The 19,488-nt window shown below is 39.3% G+C and overlaps 2 protein-coding genes and 1 long non-coding RNA gene across 4 annotated transcripts; all 3 read right to left on the bottom strand.

Annotated features, from left to right (window-relative positions):
- Positions 1-934: 934 nt before the first annotated feature.
- LOC103135905 (uncharacterized) lies at positions 935-3,705 on the bottom strand. Its single transcript, XR_001661707.1, has 3 exons — positions 3,460-3,705; positions 1,649-1,733; positions 935-1,251 (listed from the first exon to the last, which is right to left on the bottom strand). It is a non-coding gene; the product is annotated as an uncharacterized LOC103135905 (long non-coding RNA).
- Positions 3,706-4,895: 1,190 nt separating this feature from the next.
- mrps2 (mitochondrial ribosomal protein S2) lies at positions 4,896-7,936 on the bottom strand. The gene is made up of 4 exons (XM_007548911.2): positions 7,710-7,936; positions 7,366-7,482; positions 7,172-7,292; positions 4,896-5,595 (listed from the first exon to the last, which is right to left on the bottom strand). The coding sequence occupies exons 1-4, from the start codon at positions 7,732-7,734 to the stop codon at positions 5,049-5,051; spliced, it is 810 nt and encodes a 269-aa protein (XP_007548973.1). The 5' UTR covers positions 7,735-7,936; the 3' UTR covers positions 4,896-5,048.
- Positions 7,937-8,085: 149 nt separating this feature from the next.
- On the bottom strand, positions 8,086-19,082 carry ppp1r26 (protein phosphatase 1, regulatory subunit 26). Of its 2 annotated transcripts, XM_016669896.1 has the most exons (5): positions 18,869-19,080; positions 11,388-14,634; positions 8,853-8,967; positions 8,691-8,768; positions 8,086-8,599 (listed from the first exon to the last, which is right to left on the bottom strand). In XM_016669896.1, the coding sequence occupies exons 2-5, from the start codon at positions 14,561-14,563 to the stop codon at positions 8,564-8,566; spliced, it is 3,405 nt and encodes a 1,134-aa protein (XP_016525382.1). In that variant the 5' UTR covers positions 14,564-14,634; positions 18,869-19,080; the 3' UTR covers positions 8,086-8,563. The 2 variants fall into 2 exon arrangements, with proteins under 2 accessions (XP_016525382.1, XP_007548972.2); XM_007548910.2 differs by having other exon boundaries at positions 8,086-8,768; positions 18,869-19,082.
- Positions 19,083-19,488: the final 406 nt, after the last annotated feature.

Genomic DNA, 19,488 nt, shown 5'->3' with positions numbered 1-19,488 from the left:
TGGTCAGGAGAGGCATAGAAACTGCTCTAACATTTGTTGTTAGGGTGTGCCTTGATTTCCCAAATAAATTCAAATTTTGCCGTCCTTCTTCTCCTTAGCTAGCATCGCCTCAGGCCAACAGAAGGAGAACAGCAGCTTGCATACAGCCGTGGCTCCACGTTATGAACGTCCTTCACAATCCTTTCGAGCCTGAGGTTTGTCATGTCAGGTGTGCACGTTCTCTTCTTCACGCGGCCCCGTAAACAGAACGTCTCCTTCAGCAACGACCTTGTGGTGGGCAGCGAGTCATTGACCGCTCTGGATAACCGCCATGTCAGCAGTCTGCGCAATTGTTGCAAAGTTTGGCTTTTTGTTAGCTTTAAGCTACGACAATCGAATTGCACAGAAAAAAAAAAGTGCTTGAAAAATATCACTCTGCCGTCAAAAAAAGTTTGAGTCTGAATTCCATTATTGAAATGAATAAACATTTCAGTGGCATTGCAGTTTCTTGTTAAATATCTTTCAATCCACCAAAAAAGTGAGCCCACCATCCATTTTCTTTACACCCTTGTCCCTTAGGGGGGACAGGAGGGGTGCTGGTGCCTATCTCCAGCTAACGTTCCAGGCAAGGAACATTACACCTAGGGACAATTTAGAGAAACCATTTGACCTGACAGTCATGTTTTTGGACTGTGGGAGGAAACCAGAGTACCAGGAGAAAACCCACGCATGCACAGGGAGAACATGCAAACTCCATGCAGAAAGACCAGGGCTGGGAATCGAACCCAGAACCTTCTTGCCTTGCTGCAAGGCAACAGCTCTACCAACTGCACCACTGTGCAGCCCTGTGAGCTCACCAGTAAAACATATTTTGTTTCTTAAAACACTGAATACACTGAATTGATCATGCAAAAGGAAAACATGACAAGAGTAAAAATATATGAACTTTTTATTGATTTAGCATATATATATATATGAATGATAGATATATGTAAAAATATGTGGACTGGACTTACGATACTCGGGTATTAGGGATCAAAAAATAGCAAAAAATCAGCTCTAAAAAAACTTCTGCCTATTGTAATAGTTTAAACACCAAATGATAACAATAATAATAATATTGATTTAACACACACAGTTTGAGCCGTCTTGCCGCTATCGCAGAAACTAATATCTACCGTTTTCCTTATCTCTGTGAATTTTCCACTAACACCGCTTTGCTGCTGTCTTCAAATGATTCTCGTCAGAACTGGAATCCATTTGGAAGAGCATCTGCGGAAACAGAATGAAAAGGGAAAATTAAAACTTTTCTGTTTCACATTCACAAGTATTGTCTTGGTTGACTCAAGAGCCTCAAGCTCATACCTGTCCCGGCCGAGGTGGACCGTACCGAACGACCAGCTCCTGTTTTTTAAGAAATTGTATTTTGATAAACAAAACATGAGTGGAAAACAATCAACAAAGAACATTGTTGCATCTTTTTTTGTGTGTGTGCAATAATTATTATCCAGCCCGGTTCCATACTCAAAACCCACTGAACAACGGGGGAATTAAGCTATCGAGAGCCTGTTTACTTTCCGCCCACCTAATGCGCAGCAGAGCCACTTCAGGCGGAGCTGCGTCTCAAGGGGCGACGGTGACCGTTTATCTACGGCCGTGAGCCAGTTACCGTTCAGTGAGATGTGGTCTTTCCACACCGGCTTCAGCGGTTCGAGTGAGGCTAAAGCGACGCATCTGCTTTGCAGCATATTTCCCTGCAAGAGAAGCAGCAGCACAGCATGAGGAGATGCTTTCTCATTTAATAAAAGAAAAAAAAAAGTTATCATATTAGCTTGAGTTTTCATATTACAACCAACAACTTGGATGTATTCTAGTTCTAGTAAGTCACAATATATTGGAATTAATATGGCATTGACTGGTTGAAAAATGTATTTGACAGTGATGGTGACAAATATATTTTACATGACAGATCAAAACAATAATTGTCCGTGGATAATTAAGAGAAAAAAATAAAACTAATTTTGTTCTATGTTCTCCCTTAAATAAAATCCACTATTCATCACGCTTTTTTTGTGCTTAAATATAATAATTTTATTAATCAAATCAAAGCAGTTCTTGTCTGTGTGCTAGCAAGTTACATCGACGTGAAAATGTGTGGAACATCATTTAATTTTAAGACACACTCATTATTAACATTTCAACAGTTTGTTAATGTGTAGTTTTATCAATGGATTCTCGCACAACTGCCCCTTTAAGGTTATTCATTGTCTGGATGAGACCCAAATTTGCTCTAAACTAACACAGGGTGGTGGCATCATCATGCTGTGGGAATGCTCTTTATTTGTAGCAAGTCGGTCAGAGCGAAATACAGGGTAAAAAGAAAACCTATAAAAGGTGGCAAAAAACGTAAGGGTTGTAATGTGAAAGAATTTTTTAAAGAAAGTTCAAGGGGTTTACATTGTTTTAAAGGCACATTACAGGAATTGTACAAGAATGCAAAGTATAGTCCCAACTGAAATCTAGCAAAGATCTAATGCACTCCGATGTCCCTATACCCCCCCAAAAATTAATCAATAAACAAATAAATAAGTTGAGAGTGATTTAGATAGATAGGGTTTTATTTTAAAACTGTATATGGTGCCAGAGAAGGTACTGGTGTGAGCAGTCTTTACATTTTATAATTGTAACAATGTTCTCTCACTTCTTTCCAGCCCCCAACCCCCATTTACGACAATAATCACAATGTGAGTTTCCACGATTGTAACCTTCTTTAATTTCTTATTTTTTAGATTGATTCGGATTCATTATTCCACAATCATTGCAACAAAAAAAACTAATAATAATAATAATAATAATAATAATAATAATAAAACTTTCTAAACATACTTAAATACGGTGGCGGACTGCAAGTCATTTCCTCTATTTTAAAACCACTGGGTTCGAAGGGGCCACTTCACTTCACTTCATATTTCTGTTCACATGGATTTATAAATAGGAACATTTTCAGCAGCCTCGTGCGGCATGGAGGTTCTGGGCACACAGCAGCTAGTCGATTCTGTTACTAATTTAACAGGTGAAGTGATATATGCAGGTCTAAATAAAGAATAAAAATATGACCAGCTAAAAAGAATTAATAAGTACACTTTATCCCAGATTAAGCAACCTGTTGTTTACGTGTTTAGCAACAAATGTCCGATTTTCAAAGACAATACAACCAAAAGAGGAATTACTCCTGCACGACCAACTGTTGTACGTGAACAAACTTCGAGTTTAACATTAATTACATGAATATAGGAAGGTTAAACAAATACATATAGATTGCGCGGACTTATAATTCTCAGCGTTTCTAGCCGGTATTTGCAACTACGTATGTCACTCTTTTAAGCGACGTGCTTATTGTGTTAAATGTAAATCTGTGAGAGTGGGGAGGAAAAAACCGAAAAGTTAACTTTATTTTATTACCACGCTGACCTTACTCACCACGCCGTCATTTCGCCCATATTTCAGCCCCCTGGTGGTTACAGAACAGAGTTTAAACTACGGAAGCCGGAAGCAACCAAACAGTTGCGACAAGTCAAGCATTGACGCCGCTCACATAGTTTTTACTATTAAACACCAAAAACGTTGATACATTATTATAGTAATTCTCTAAATCCAGAACAACATGCATAAAGAGTCATAATTTAAAATTATACCTGACAAGGATCAAATATTAATTATTTTTGCCTCTATATCTGCATAACTTAAATTTAGCAGACTTAAAAACAAGCAAAAATAATAATACATTTTTAAGAGGCTTAATTCCAGACCTTATAATGTCAGCTTCCTTTATCCACTCCAAAAATAACATGTGTTTACGTGGGAACATCAGTTTTTGGCAAAATTTCAATCATTTCTCTATGATTTTAGGTAAAGTTCTATTTATGCCTCTTATTTATTCTACTCTGTACCAGTACCTCTGGAGGTAAACCAGATCCCAACTACACAGCTACCATCAGTAAGGTGGGTTTGTGTTGTTAGACATGAAAGTCTCACATTGCTATCTATCTTCCGGACTGATAAAATTGCATATTATTTCATCATTCCGACCCCCACCTAAAAAAAATATTTTTTTAAATCACTGAAATCCCAGAGCTGTTACTCATCTTGCTAAGTGAAAAGTTCAGAATCTTTCTCTTTTGAAAAAAATAAATAAATAAATAAAAATCTTCTAGGTTATCTGCTTAGATTAAAGCTGTAGTGATTACTCTAACATATATTACGCCAATTTAGGCAGATTTTCAATGACTTATTAAATCAGTACAGCCTTGTAGACAAACTATCCTTCCAGCAGTACATATTCAACTTTATTTTTTTTCTCCTGTTATATGCATTATTAGAAAGACATTTTTGCACTAGGTATTTATTATTTGATGAAAATAAATCAGTGAGATCTGATTAATGAGGAATTGTAAAACAAATAGACATTTACTGCAGCATGAATTCTTAGATGTCATCTGGAATGGCTCAGCATCAAAACACATCGAATATCTGTTATTGTATCAACCTCCCAGACCATTCAGGTCTTCTGGTTGTGGTCTGCTCTGCATCCCCAGAACCAGAAGCACACATGGAGATTCAGTTCCTCTCACGTGGAACAAACTCTCAGAAAACGGCAAAACAACAACAACAAAAAAAACTGAGTTCCTTTAAAACATGGCTAAAAACCCAACTGTTTACATCTGTCTTTGATTAATAGTAAGTGGAACATTGATCAACAGATTTGATGTGTATTTATGATGGACTTTCACAAAATCTCATGTTTATTGGTTGTTTCATAATTGGAGACCGTACGATGTTTTCATGATGTAAAGCACTTTGAACCGTTTTGCTGAAATGTGATTAATTTGACTTGAATAATTATGAGAAAAATCCTATTACAGTAACAAGATTTCTTTTTAATGAGCAACATACACACAGTCCTGTGAAGTCAACCATGCAAGAAAGAAGTTATAATACAATACGAGCTGCAGTTTGTTTTTTTTTCTTCTTTTTTTAAAACTGCATCATCATCTCTCGTTAAACACGACTCATGAGCTGGGCTCCGACGGCTCCGACAGGCTGTGGAGGAGCTCCATCTGTTTTCGTTTGTTTTTGGCTCTGTTGATGACCGTCTTGAACAAGCGGCAGTACAGCTCCATGGCAACCGGAGTGTCGTCGTTCCCTGGCACGGGGTAGGTGATCAAGCTGGGGTTGCAGTTGGAGTCCACCACGCCGACGGTGGGAATGTTCATCTTGCGTGCGTCCCTGATGGCCACGTGCTGCTGGAACACGTTGTTCAGCGTGGACAGGAAGACGACGAGGTCGGGCAGCCGGACGCCGGGGCCGTACTGGATGTGAGCGTTGGTGAAGAGGCCCCCCTGCCAGTAGCGCGTGTGCGCGTACTCCCCGCACTGCTTGGCCGTGTTCTCCACCAGGTGGCAGAACTGGCGGCGGCGGCTGATGAAGAGGATGATGCCGCCGCCGTACGCGGTGTGAGCCGTCTTGTCCAGGGCTCGCCGGAGGTCCTCCGCCGTCTTGTCCAGGTCGATGATGTCGTAGTCCAAGCTGGAGTCGTACAGGTAAGGTTCCATGAGCCTAGAGGAAGGAGTGCATGTTGCCGTCATGAGAAACACTAAAAAAACTTTAACTTTTTTTTTTAGAAAGCTAATGCTAATTTTTAGCCATGTTTTCTGATCTAAATAACTGAGTATGAATGTTTTTTTTTTTTTTGTTTTTTTTTGCCATGCTCTGCATATTTTAACATTCTAAGAAGCTCCACTTGGTTTCAAATGAAAAATAAAATAATATCCCGTCATTTCGTACTGTTTAATTTTAATTTCATGTTAGTCACAAGTGGATTTTCTTTTATTCATTTACACAAACACACAGTGTGCAATCTTTCAGCCATGCGCTCCTTTTTATTTTTTGTACACATCCATTCAGGTCAGGACAGAAGTGCTTCCTTTCTCCTGTACAAAAAGCACTTTGTGACTTTGTACAATCATTCTGGGAAGTTAACAAGGAATTGCTTTGGCTTTCAAAACAGGTCTGTCTTCTATACTAGAATTGCAAATGAACAGATTAGTTTCATGAATGTGTTTCCGAGGTGATCTGCATGGTTGCTTTGGTAACAAAAGGGACATTTAACGCCACTGTTAAGGAGGACAGGTAGATTTATTTAAGCCATGAAACACAACAAAAACAGCCTGTGTCCCTTTATTTCAGCATACTGTATGTCCCGTTGGTACTCTAAATGTTCCCCAATGAGGAATTTTAATAATATAAAAATGGCCGGAATGATGGTCATTCAACAGTAGATTAGAGTCACTTGGCTAAACTACATTTTTTTGACACAATGACAATTTGTATGATACACCATCACAAAGTAGAGCATAATTTTGAAGAGGAAATGAAATCAAGCATTTTTTTTTCTACAAGTAAGAACCTTTGAAAGTGTTGGTGTCGGGTCAGTGAGGAAGTTCTGGAGGTGTTTAAACCAAGGTTAGGTTTCATAGCAATTGTGCAAATTTTGAACATCTGATGTAGTCAGTTCAATCCATATTAAATAATAGAAAGAGTATGAGACATTTGACAAAAAGATGGCTGTTCTCTTCAAATGAGAGAGAGCTGCAGAAATCTAGAACTCAGGTGTGAAAATCTGATGACAGGTCATGCACCCCACAAATCAGGCCCTTACAGAACAGTAGGGAAGCTGATAACATATTACTAGAAACACACTAGCATTACCCTTGACAGTTAGCAACAAGTCAATTTCACGCATAATGCTATGTGTCAGTAGCATTGCTAGGAAGTTGTATGGAGAAATCCCGGAACAGAAAAACTGAGGAGATTCATTTTTAGCAGGACAACATACAACCTGGGCTAGTACTGAATGATTTACATCAGATTAAGAATGGCCTAAAACGTATTTCAACTGTAAATTTTGGGGACAACTTTATTGAGCTATTTTGAAGAACTTAAAAGCCGTGCAAATTTGGTACAGAAATACCCCCAAAAGACTGGCAGCTGAAGTACTTATTTCTGCATTTACTTGATTTAACATTAAAACAACACAGATAATCCAACTGGTTTCTGTACCGTTACATGCCTAAGTCACATATTGGGTTTCTAGCGAGGTTTATATTCTACAGAAAAATCACATCCTACAAACCTGTGCCTGCAGCCCTTCTTGTGTCCAAGATGCACTCTGGCGTCGAACAAGTCCTTCACAGTAAACAGCTCCGACACCCGGAAAAGATCCTGTTTCTCTAGTGGCAGATCCAGCATTTTATCTGAAATGGTTAAAACGGGCTTTACCTGGGAAAATGTTATGCGTAAAGACATTGTTAGCAGGTAGAAACTCACCTCTGACGGAGCAAGTTTGCGGTTCAGGTGATATAATGGAAGATGCGGTGGCAAACTGACGTCCACTGTTGGATACTTTAACTGTGGGACCCCGAACATGGCGCAATCCCAACAGACCTGAACGTAAGGCATAAATGAAGGTTAATACTGGACAAGAAAAAGGAGAAAGACTGAAAACTGACACACTAGAAGTAGCTGTACAGTTTCCTGTTCTGTCCTGTCCCACAACGCTTACAGGAGAAACCAAAGCTCAAAAAAAGGATGAAAGTGTTTCTAATTAGAAGGCTTGGGACACCAACATGAAGCTTTCTACACACAGGAAAGTACTGTTTTCATGTACATACCTTTTGTAAGCGCCCGGGTAGCCATGCTTCACAGCAAAAGAAGGTCAACAAAGTGCGCCTGCGTGATTGTAGTTTATTGTGCCGTAAAGGGGACGTTTTGTCGCGTCACACCACGTAAAACTACAACTTCCACAGTGCTATTCTTTTGTTGAACGTCAAAATTTTGTGTCGAACAACGTGACATCACTAAAACTTTTAATAACAAAACATTGAATTACAAATAAAACATTATAAACATGTCCTAAACATAATACATTTAAATAAAAATAATTTTAAATAGTCAATGAATAAAATAGACTAAGATATTTGAAAAAAACAAAAAACAAAAAAAAAACAACAAACAAAAAAGTAAACAAGGACAAAACAAAATCATGAGTCATGACTAGCATCTGGAAAGCTAAATTAAAGTAAAATAAAATCATCACTTAAAGTAACTTAATACTGATGCAAAAAAAGTTCCAAATTGCAAAAATAAGAATCTCAACATAAAGTTAAAGAGCAGTGACTAAAATTAAAATAAAGAATATTTCAGTGAATATGAAATGAAATACATGTACAAGTATAACAGACAGAAAAATGAAAAAAAAAACAAAAAAAAAAAACCCTCTTAACATGGACAAAACCAAAAAAAAATGGACACCATTTCCTATTAACAACTGAACCTTAACTTTCTTTAAAAACGCAAAACTTGGGGAAAAAAAGCAATATTTTTTCTACATCAAAGAAAAACTTGAACTGAGACTTGGATGCATAAAATTGCCCATGAACCTATGTTAGCCACATGAACTTAAAATATGTTTAACGATCAAGACTTGCTAACTTCAAATATAACATACAACAGGGAAAACCAAACGTTATCCTGTTAAACCGAGTTGCCTGCCTTTTTTCGCCTGCAAAGAAAAAAAAAATAAAGGACAGACATTTTGGAGCATTTTTATAGATTCTGATCTTCACTGGAGAAACTGCTGCTGGTAAACTCACAGGAACAAAGCAAAGCTTTCTTTTGACATGCTGCAGGGCTGCCGTATGCGCAGAAGAACAAGTGAGAGGACAATTCCCCTGAAAGCATGATTAAACACAACTCTTATTCTATGGATTTTGATGACAAATCACTCAAAATTTGCATCTTTGGAGAATTTGTACCTTCATGCATTTCCTAACCAGTAACTTCCTGTTGGACACCTTGGTTCTTTCCTCTGACGTAAGAGCTATGCATGGACTTATAGTGAGGCCAGGATCTATTTCTCTGGACAAAGACCTGAATGAGGCAGAGCAGAATGTCGGTCAAACCACAAACATCTTATTCCTTCAACATGCCATCTTTAATGGCCAATTAATCTGAATTAATTGCAACAAAACCCAATTATGTTCAGACTCGACTCTTTATTTCACACTTAAAAGATACAGCAAAAATTGTTTTTTTTAATCCAAAGAATGAAAAAAAAAAAAAAAAGTTAAAAAATATTTACAAAAAAAGTCTGGCAATGCACAGCATGTTCAGTAATGATTCCATTTTTTTTTTCAATAAACAAAAATAAATAGCTTTTTGTCACAAAGAAAATCTTTGATATGACAAAGAAACGAGCACATAATAACGTATCACATTCAGTAAGACAGAGGGGGTCGATGGCGAGGTTTCAGTGGAATCTGGAACAACAATCTTCATCGTAGCGGTTACAAACGTCTGACACTGTTAGTGGCGTTCCTCGGCAGCAGAGCTGTAAATGACTTTAAAGCATACAATTATACACAACAACATCTGGTTGTTTCAAGACCTTAGTCATGTTGAAAGTATACCTGGTATCAAGAAATTTCTCGTCATTTCCATTTTGTAATGTCCCGTTAATCAGATGCCAGAGTGACCGGTGCTGCACACTGCCGGTCAGCTGGCAGAAGGAAGGTTGCTACACATTCATCTTGCTTACAGGAAAGACAAATGTGTCCCGTTTTTGAAATATTCCCAGTCGCAAAAACCACACACGGTAAATAAAGGCAATGGATAATATTACCAAACTAAAATAAATAATAGCATTATTTATTTTAGCAGCAGTAGAAGTAATTCTTTCTTTTCTGTTCAAAATACAAGCAATTCAATCACGTTACAGATTTCTGTTTTACATTTTATTGAGCTCGTTTCGCTCAAAAAGGGTTTTGCACCTGGAAGAAATAAAACCTGAACAGATCTTTAGAAGCAAAAATATGCAATGTTTTGATTTTGTATGGTTATGATGATAAGACCACTTGTGGCAGACACAAGAAAATGAAGAAATAGTCACAATAAAAACACAAAGAGGTGGTTTATTAACGTCACAGACATGTCATAACCCATTTATCTTGTGTATTTTCAAAGAACTGAAGTCGATCTGGTCAGGCCTTCAGTGTAGAATAGAGCTACCTCTGCTTTGTTTGTTTTCCTCCACCAAAGCAGTTCTAATGCTAAACCAAGGCAGTTTCTACACTTAGTTTTTAGAGTTAGTTTTATAAACTTAGTTAAAAACCACTTTGGTTTTACGTTTTTAAAAAAATGAGCTCAGTTCCATGTTACAAAAAATGTCCCTTAGTAGATGTTTGTCCTTCCCTCTACTCCGTTCTAAGTTTCTGTAAAGGATCACAGAACTAAGAGAGTTTTAACTACAGAAATTCAGATTTTTCTCCATATTTAGCAAACAAATTTTTAAATGTCAGCTGCTTGAGTTCAAAAATCTGTGACTGTGAATTGCTCACAAATTTGAGTTGTACAGTACTGTACTATATTTTTGAAAGAAAGCACAGAAAAATTAAATAAAGTGAAAATGTAATTTATATTTTAAACATGTGGCTCATAAGATTGTATTTTATGGTTTTCTGTCCTTCTGGGGTTAAATATGCCAAATTTTCCTATGACACAGGCATCCTATTTTGCTAATGGAAATGAAAAAAAAAAACTGCTGTGAGGCGAGCAATAGCTCAGGTTCAACACTGGAAAGGGTTTGGTGAGGGAAAAATAATAAACAGATGAATAAATGTGGGTAAAAAACAGTAAATTCTCTTCCTGGAGAATTTAGTCAGGCTATTTTTAAATCAACTCACAATGATTTACTGTAATAATACATTTTTGCTCACTGGTCTGTTTTATTTTTATCCCAGATTTAGTTTTATTTTGACTTGACAGAGAAAAACATTACATTTTATCTGCTGCATGTATGATGAATGAAAACAATAAAGTAATACACGGTTAATCTTGACTTAAAGCCTGTCACGACTCTTCCATATGAAAGATCTCTCCAAATATACTCGTTTCATGTAATACTTTTAAAATCATTTTGCTACCCTGCATTCCCAAGTGGTAATATAAAAAAAATCAGCCCAATTTTTTTTACTTTTTTTTTTTTTAAGTTATGACATTGTCTTGGTGTTGCAACTTCTTCTTGTACCAAAACTCCATTGTATTGCTTTTCAAAGGATTAGGGATATGAAATAATATTAGAGCACAAAAATGTATTGGTGCCACTGTGTTACACATTTTATATATAAAAAAGAGCATGTTTTGTTTTGTTTAGATATATTAACAAGTATTCCCTTAGATTCTGTACATGAATGAGCTTAAGAAATATGATATCGATTAGCAGGGCAACATTAGGAAGTTAACATATAGAACTATGATGCTGTTGAGGAATAGTGATCAAAGCAAATACTTACAATGCTGGAAAGCCCTGCATCTTATCTGGATCTCTCCTGCTGTCTGATTCACAATCTGACTCATCTATAAACTCTTCATCCTTTCTGTCTTGATCAGCTCCTTCATCATCCATCTTCGTGCTCTTGCCTTCTCTTTTTCGCTCTCTCAGTGAGTCTGCCTTCTCCTTTCCCTCACTCCTTTCCCTGCTTTGAACCTGGACATGGTTGGTCCTGTTAGACTCCAGCTCTACAAACACACTCTTGTCCTTAGGCACATGCACCGTACTCGCCCGCCCTTCTTCCATGGAGAACTGGGACCTGTTGCCAGGCGTAAGGCTCTGTGTAAAGGTCATCTTTGAATGCTGCCTAGCAGCAGAGAAAAATTTCAAAACGGGGGGTCTAGCCGTGACATTTCCATCTGTCTCTGTAGAGGCAGAAAACGGCCCTCTGCTGCTCCTTGAAGAACACCAGCCGGCGGCCGGAGTCTGTGATTTTAGGTCCCTATTGTCTGATGAAGTGTCCCGTCTCTCTGAAGAGGTGATGTGAAAAGGAGTCCGGTTTAGAGCCCTTGGGTCGGGAATTGGAAGCCCCAGGCTCTGGCGCCACTTAATTGACTCTGCAAGGGAGCGAGCATAGTTGGGACTTGAAGCTGGTCGACCTCTGTCCGCCTGTTGGCTGCCATTGATTAGGCCATCTCTGGCAGTGTTGGGCCTCCTTTGCTGGTTCTTCGTCGCCCCTGCGCCATCGGCAGGCTCCAGAAGACTGGGACTGCAGGACTGGACCGAAGAAGCACGTGACTGTGGGCTGGCAGACGAGATTTCAGGATAGAACCTCTGTTGGGTCCCTACTGGAGATGCAGAGACACCACTGATGTGTTTCGGAGAAATCTCAGCCAGCTGAGTCTCCGGTTTGAAGTCTTTAAGTGGAAATTGAACCTCTGATTCCTGAACCACAGGGGATCCGTTTCTACACAAAGATCCATCATTACCTTTGTCTCCTGTGGAAACTTTGGCCTTCTCAGCCAGAAATCTTCTTATCTCTTGCTCGATGCTGTCATCGCTGTCTACTGAGCTGCTCTCATCGTCAGTTCGATAAAGGGGTTCAACAGTTTGCAGTGACTGGGCGTGTTGTCTTTCCCCTCCCACGATGTCTGCTGTATCACCCTCCTTACATTTATCCATTTGCCTTTGTTGTGAGACATTATTTTTACTGAATCCACACTTGTCTTTTACGTCATCGTCGCCCCCGTGTACTTTTTTCAAAGCACTACACTTGGAGCCAGGCTCGTGTTTGAACTTTCTGTTGTGTAAAGCATTTCCCATCAGCGGTTCTTCATCTTTGATGCACTTCCTGTGTTTCTTTTTCGTGTCTTTGATCTTTTTCTTCGATTTCTTTTTTGTCTTTAGCAGGTCTTTGATCGCAGTGTCGAGGTCCTCGTCACTGTCAAGTGAACTGCTTTTGTCTCCGCTTTGGTCTGCCTGGTGTAACGCTGTGCTTGGTTGGGGTTGACTTCTCTGTGGAAGTGTCAAGGCGTTAGATTCTCGTGCGTGCTCAGTAGTTTCTTTACATTTCTCATCAGCTCCCGACATGTTCGCCACAGTCACGCTTTTCTCCTTCTGTTTTCTTTTCTGCGTTAAAGACAGCCTTTGTGATTTCTGTTGAGTAGCAGCATCTTCTCCTTTCCCCTTCTCTGGATCAACAACACCACAAGGCTCTTCAACAGTGGGCGGCTGTTTGTGCATCTGGGCTTTCTGCTCAAGAAATTTCCTGATTTCTTGCTCAATCCCATCCTCACTGTCAATGGAACTGTCGTTGCTTTCTTCATATCGGTGTCTGTCAGGAAGAGAGGACATTGTGGAAGGTTGAGCTGGAGCACACGTGCCAAGGCCAATGCCCTGATGGAAGGCTCCAGGCATTACAGTTTTGGAAATGTCCAGTATTGCTTCAGCACACATCAGTTCTGCTGTGGTGTTAACTTTGGAAGGAGCAGGAGCTGACTGCTCTTTAGTCTCTGCTTTTGAAGAAGGGAGTCCATTTCCCTTGATCTTGGGGTTGAATGACAGTGAAGTCTTGGGTTTGGAAACAAATGGAGATTGAGTCTGTTTTCCTGGTTTAACTTTTTTTCTCTTCAGTTTGTTTTTCTTCACGTCATCAGAGTTTGTACTTCCAGTGGCATGTACCGCTAACTTGATAGGGGCTTTCGGCTTGCAGAACAGTTGCTTCTGAGGGCTATTCTCTTTCTGTTGCTCAAGCTGGTAGCTCCGGATAGCTTCTTCAATCCCATCATCGCTGGTGGAGTCAGAATCTTCTTGGAATGTTTGTGGATTACAGGCTTCCCTTTTGCTCTGCTCATTTTTCTCTAACTGGTATCTTTGAATGGCTTCCTCGATGCCATCGTCACTACTGGAATCACTCAGGTCTTCCTCCATCTTTGGCATTACTGGGTAAGTTAGAGTGCTGTTGAAGAACCTCATTGTTTCAGAGGGACTCTTCCATTGTTCTTCAGAACTGAGTAAGCTATTGGCTGAACTTTTATCCACCTCAATGTTTTCATCCCGCGAAGCCTTATTCTTGATATACTTTTTTAAAGGTATAGCAGCTGCTGTGATAGGAGTCTCCGATTTCACACTTACTGGGAACTTTCCACTGGATATGAAGGACGAGTTGCCTTCAGAGTGTTGCTTGGCAAACTCAAAGGGCAATGGATTTTTCCTTGGAATTTTGGACGACTGATGGGAAGTGGAAGATGTTCCCGCCTTGCGTTTGTGACCATCCTTTTCTTTCAGGTACTCCATTATTGCCTCCTCAATTCCTCTGTCTACTGAATCGTCACTGTCGGAGTCGCTGCTATCATGGTTTGTTGTGGAAGAAAAGTGGACGTGTGGGCTTTCAGTGGGCCTTTTTGTTTTCAACTTGGCTCCCACGTAGTTACCCACTGCAGCCTTGCACACTTGCGTATGGCGATCCTGTCCCGATAGCATGTTTGCCTCAATCTCATCGCCCATCTCGAGTGAGGACTGGCTACTCCTGAGGCTCTCTATGATCATCTGGACCTTATTTGAGATTGGTGTGCCTCTGGTGGACAACTCCGTGTCAGAGTCATTGAAGCAAACTGGAAGGCTATAGCCTCCAGGTGTTCCACATCGTCTCCATTCTGTTTCCGTCGCTGCGACAGGCGGTACATTCATCAAATACATTCTAGAGGAGTGTGGAGAGATCCTCGAGCATCAGAGGGCAACAGCCTCCGACAACAGTCACATGGTCCAGTCTGGGGGTGGAAGACAGAAACAGAAATTGTGTCAACAATAAATTGAGGGGGTAAAAAAAGAAGAAAAAAAAAGACTTTGAAATATATTTCATTTAGAGATGATTTTTTTAAATCAAGTTTAATAAGTGTATGTAATTAACTGCATTTTAATCAAAGATCATAGATAAACTATGAAGCATTCTCAATTCAAAAACCATTTTAGCTGCTAAATTATTAAATAAATAGGCATGTTAGTTCAACGTAAAGACATTTATTGTGCTTAGTGTTATTTAGCTTATTAAAACATCAGACTGATGAACAGCGCTATTATATCCATTTCAGGAATCCTGATCATCCATGTAACTTCTTATAAAAAAATAATTCTATGTGGTCTGTGGATGCTGACATTAGCGTTGGGGATGTCTGTGCTTGCAGCAACATATTTTGTACTGACAATGGTATTTCAGGCTAGATAAGCTTCAGTGATAGGCTAACTCCTTTTTGCACAACAATAGTCTTTTACACCATCTCATATGAGGATTTTTGAAGCAAAAACTACCTCCAGTGGGCCAAGAGAAGCAGCTTTGTTGTCTATCTTTGTTATTTGTGGATGTCACTTGTGCATTACAGGAGATGTGTCAACACAAAAGTTCTAGCCAGAAATAATAATAAAACAAAAAATTATTCATTGGGTTCAAATTTTGAGCATGTCATATTATAACCTATATTATTAATTAATTAAAATCAATGCTTTAAAGTCTCGACCCTAAATTCAATATTGATGAGAAATTTAAGGGGCTCTAGCAACACATGCAAATGATTATGTGATATGCAATATCACAGCATTGAGATGAGCTTTTTGATACATTCCTTAAACAACCTGGACTGTAACAAAGACGGCTTCACAGGAAACAGAACCTCACTGTTTTGAGCCAGCCATCAGGTCTCCATAACGATAATTTATAATAATTAATTTATTTAAATGTGGAACGCACTGTATAGAAAAGATGCATAATATACATGATCAAACTGATCTAGCCAATGAAGTTGATCTATACTCGTGTCAGAAAAAAAAAACGAACGGGAAAAAAGAAAAGGGTCGGTTAACAAGCAAAAAAAAAACTAAAAAAAAATGACAGCACACACACACACACACACACACACACACACACACACACACACACACTGCACCAGTTTTACACAACAGTAACGTTGAAACGCTGCACTGTCGCTGCAGGGTCAGTTGATTTTCATTGTTGCTCCTCACTTGTGTTTTGGTGGTTTCGTTTAACGTGGAGACCAGTCAGACAAGTTAGGGGCAACGTCTGGCAAAATAACTCGTGGTATGTGATCCCTGTGTTACACAGCATGACGGTTTGTATGCACACGAATACAATCTGACAGGCGTTTACAACAAAATATGAAAGGAGAACTGTATTACAGTAATGAGGTAAATAAAATTAGATACTAAACACGCTTTAGATTACACATATGATTAGCTTACGTTCATTCACTGTTTTAAAAGGGATGGCTGTTTTATTTTCCTTCTTTTTTTACGTGAGGTTGTGTCTAAAGTTTATTAGTTGCCATCGTATTAGACAGCTCTCTTGGAATACTAATTAAGTATAAACGCAGACTTGTTGATTTTGGAGAACAGTTAGCCTGAGAGGAGCCCAGGTGTTTGGCGTGGGTGGTTATGGAAGCTGACAAATATTTACATAGAAAAAAAATTAAGCTTGAATGTGGTACGCCACCAACGACCGTCCGGTGTCAAACAGAGCATGTAAAGCTTTCCTGGTCAAACAGAAAAGTAGGGGTATGTAAAATTGAATAAAACATTGTTTTTTATACTACTTTACTTTTAATTAGCTAGTTCATTAGACCAGAGAAATACTTTACAAGCTACACTGCAAGAGTTTGTTTCGCACAGGAAGATTATCAGGGTTGCACAGCCTCCAAGCTGCTTTAAAAAACAATTAAATTGGTTTACTTAATGTGAACATGGTGACAGTTTACAGGTTCATAAAATAGCATTATTGTTGTAACCATTTTTTGTTTTAGTTTTTCTAATTTCAAATAACATTCCTGATATTATTTGCACATCTAACATACATTTTGTACATGTTTTTTTGCAGTTCTTGTAAATAGTTTGTTATGCACAGATTTACGTACACATTTTGCATATTTTTTTATTTATTTAACTCAGTTGCACATTTCTTTGAGTCAGTACACCATTTTTATTAGCTGCACATTATTTTACCATGCTATAAATTTGCCCTTAGTATGTTACTCTTATTTCTGTTTTTTGTGTGTATGCGTGTGCAAATCCGCATGCTCTGACTTGCAGATATACACCTTGCTGGTGTACAGAACGTTCTGGATTGCAAGTTTAGATCTGATATATGTGATGTTAAAAAATCATCTTGTTGTTGCCTTTTATACAATTTTAAGGTACATTGTCGTTTATCTTTAAAGGGACAGTTCAAGATTTTTAGGTGAAGTTATTTCTTAGCTCTTGTAATTAATTCACTTTATATTTAGGAATCTACATTAGTTAGACCCAGAGACCGAAACTAACTGCCTGTCTAGGAAGTGGACTCTCGACTCAGAAATGACGTTAAGGTTTATAGGACAGAATTGAAGTGAACTTTATTGTTCCTAAGAGGGAAATTCAGGCTTACCTGCTTGGGTGTAAAGGTAGATAGTGACCTGTTTCTTTTAGTGGATTATATTATTACATACAGTGAAGAAAATAGAGAGGGAGGTCAACAAAGCCTCCAAAACCCAATGGTAGAGAATTGCAGCAAAGAATGGAATCATGGGAGCTGCCAAGTCCCCATAACAATCAATGGATGTTATCTATATGCAAACTAGTTATTGGGGCTGTATGTCAGAATAAATAATTTCCTGTCCAACCATCACAAGCATAACAGTTACATTTAGCTAAACTCTACGTGGACTTTAACGGCAATGAGCATTTTAAGCAAAACCCTTTTTTTTTTGGCTGAATAGTTTGAATATGAAGGAAAGCATCTCAAGTATATAAGTATAGTAGAGGTTCTGTGATCCTGTGGGCCTGTTTCTCTTTCACAGTCCAAAGGACCATAGTTGAAATATCAGGTTTTAAAAAAATGGATGACTTTGCCAGAAAACTAAATAAAAAGTCGACAATGTGGTTTTTAGCGGCATATTGGTTGGAAATATAAGGTCAAAGGATCACAGAGAATGCTTCATCAGACATGAAATTAGTCATCTTCCATACGGTACAGGTATTAGTCTTCCTATTAGCTTTACTCCACAGATAAATGTTATGAAAGAAACAATCCGATCAGTGAGTATCAGACGACATTTTCTTTCTTTTTCTTTTTTTTTGTGTGTGGAAAAAGAAAGGGAACAGACATGTTCAGTCAGTCATCTGCCCCGCAAAAGAGACGCTGTGCCGAAAACTCCAGTCTGTCCGCCCCGACGGTAAAGCCACCCTTCCAGCACAGTATGCACAGACAACCCGGCTGACTTGTCCGAAGAGCAAAGCCAACACGCAGAACTCCAACCACCACCCCAAATGATGATCACAACCTGCTGAAACCAAACCAGCGAAGCGTAAAAACAGCGACACGAAACCACAGCTGGTCTCCGAAGACGCCCAGCTGAAAACTGGCGAGAAGCGCATTTACCGAGTTTTAAAAACGTCACATCGTAGAGTGCCAACTTTGTCTGCTATATTACAAAGAAAGTTTTAAAAGGACACCCCCCGACATCAGCAGGCGGCTGTTTTTATTGCCTAGCTAAACATGTCGCCGCGTCTGTTTTACATCCCGATCCCTTCCTGGACTGCTACAGAGCAACACCGGCTGCCCCCGTAACCCTCTAGCGGCGCGGACCGCTTCAATGCCCGGCGTGCATCCGTAGGAGACTCCGCAGAGCAACCATGTTTCCTCGCACCGGCCACGGTTGTCAAAACCCACGTTGCTCCCTCGATAACGCCTCTGGTCGTGAGCAGAGGTCGTTAAGGCGTTATAGTGAAAGCGGCAGGAGGATTTTTTGAAATAGAAAGACTAGGATGGTGTGAAACAGTAGAGCAATAAGCGAGGTGAGTCGGCTACTTGAAAGACACAAGCGGGCCTCCCGGCTGCTGCAGCCCCGGCATTTTCTCCGGCGAAGAAAGCCTTTGTACACAGTCGCGGTACACCGTCCTGTGCTCGGTTGTTTTACACGAAATATGTAGCATAGATGTCAGAACATATGTTAGACCCACCTGAATGTGACTCAATGCGAACCATAGGAGAAATGAGTGCTTTTCGTCGTGCCGCTGGTGGAGATATTTCGGTGTCCGTCAGCGGCTCGCTCGCAGCCTGAAGCTCTCGCTGTCGAGTCCCCCTCCTCCGCTCCGACTACCGGGCGGACAAGCTTCCTCTAACCCTCAGTCCAACCAACCATAGACCCATTCAAATATGACATCGACGGACCTACCCGGAAAACATTTACACTTAACATATTCAAACGAGTACTTTATCCCCCCCAAAATTAAATACATCTAACGTCGTTATTTGAATTTATGTTTTTAAAGAATTTGACTAGCCATTTGTAACAGCTCTGCGTTTTATTTTAGTAAGACCAGAAGTGAAAAACTAATGTGAAAAGTAGTGCATTAATCTGTTTTTATGAGTTAAAATAAATTTCTATGAAGGTGTAGTTGATTTACAGACTACTTGTAACTATCAAACAACTTATAAAACTTTATCTCCTGAGCCAACTCCCAGTTAAGTTCACTACTGATATCAGCTGTACACTTTTAACTGGCGCATTTTTACAGTGCAAGATAAATTAAATGCAAGGAACACTGCATGATTCATGCACTGTTTTTTTTTCCTTATA

Source organism: Poecilia formosa, unplaced genomic scaffold (genome assembly GCF_000485575.1).
Source record: "Poecilia formosa unplaced genomic scaffold, Poecilia_formosa-5.1.2 Scaffold28, whole genome shotgun sequence".
In the NCBI taxonomy this organism is placed as follows: Eukaryota; Metazoa; Chordata; class Actinopteri; order Cyprinodontiformes; family Poeciliidae; genus Poecilia; species Poecilia formosa.
This window is presented reverse-complemented; position numbering and strand designations above follow the sequence as displayed.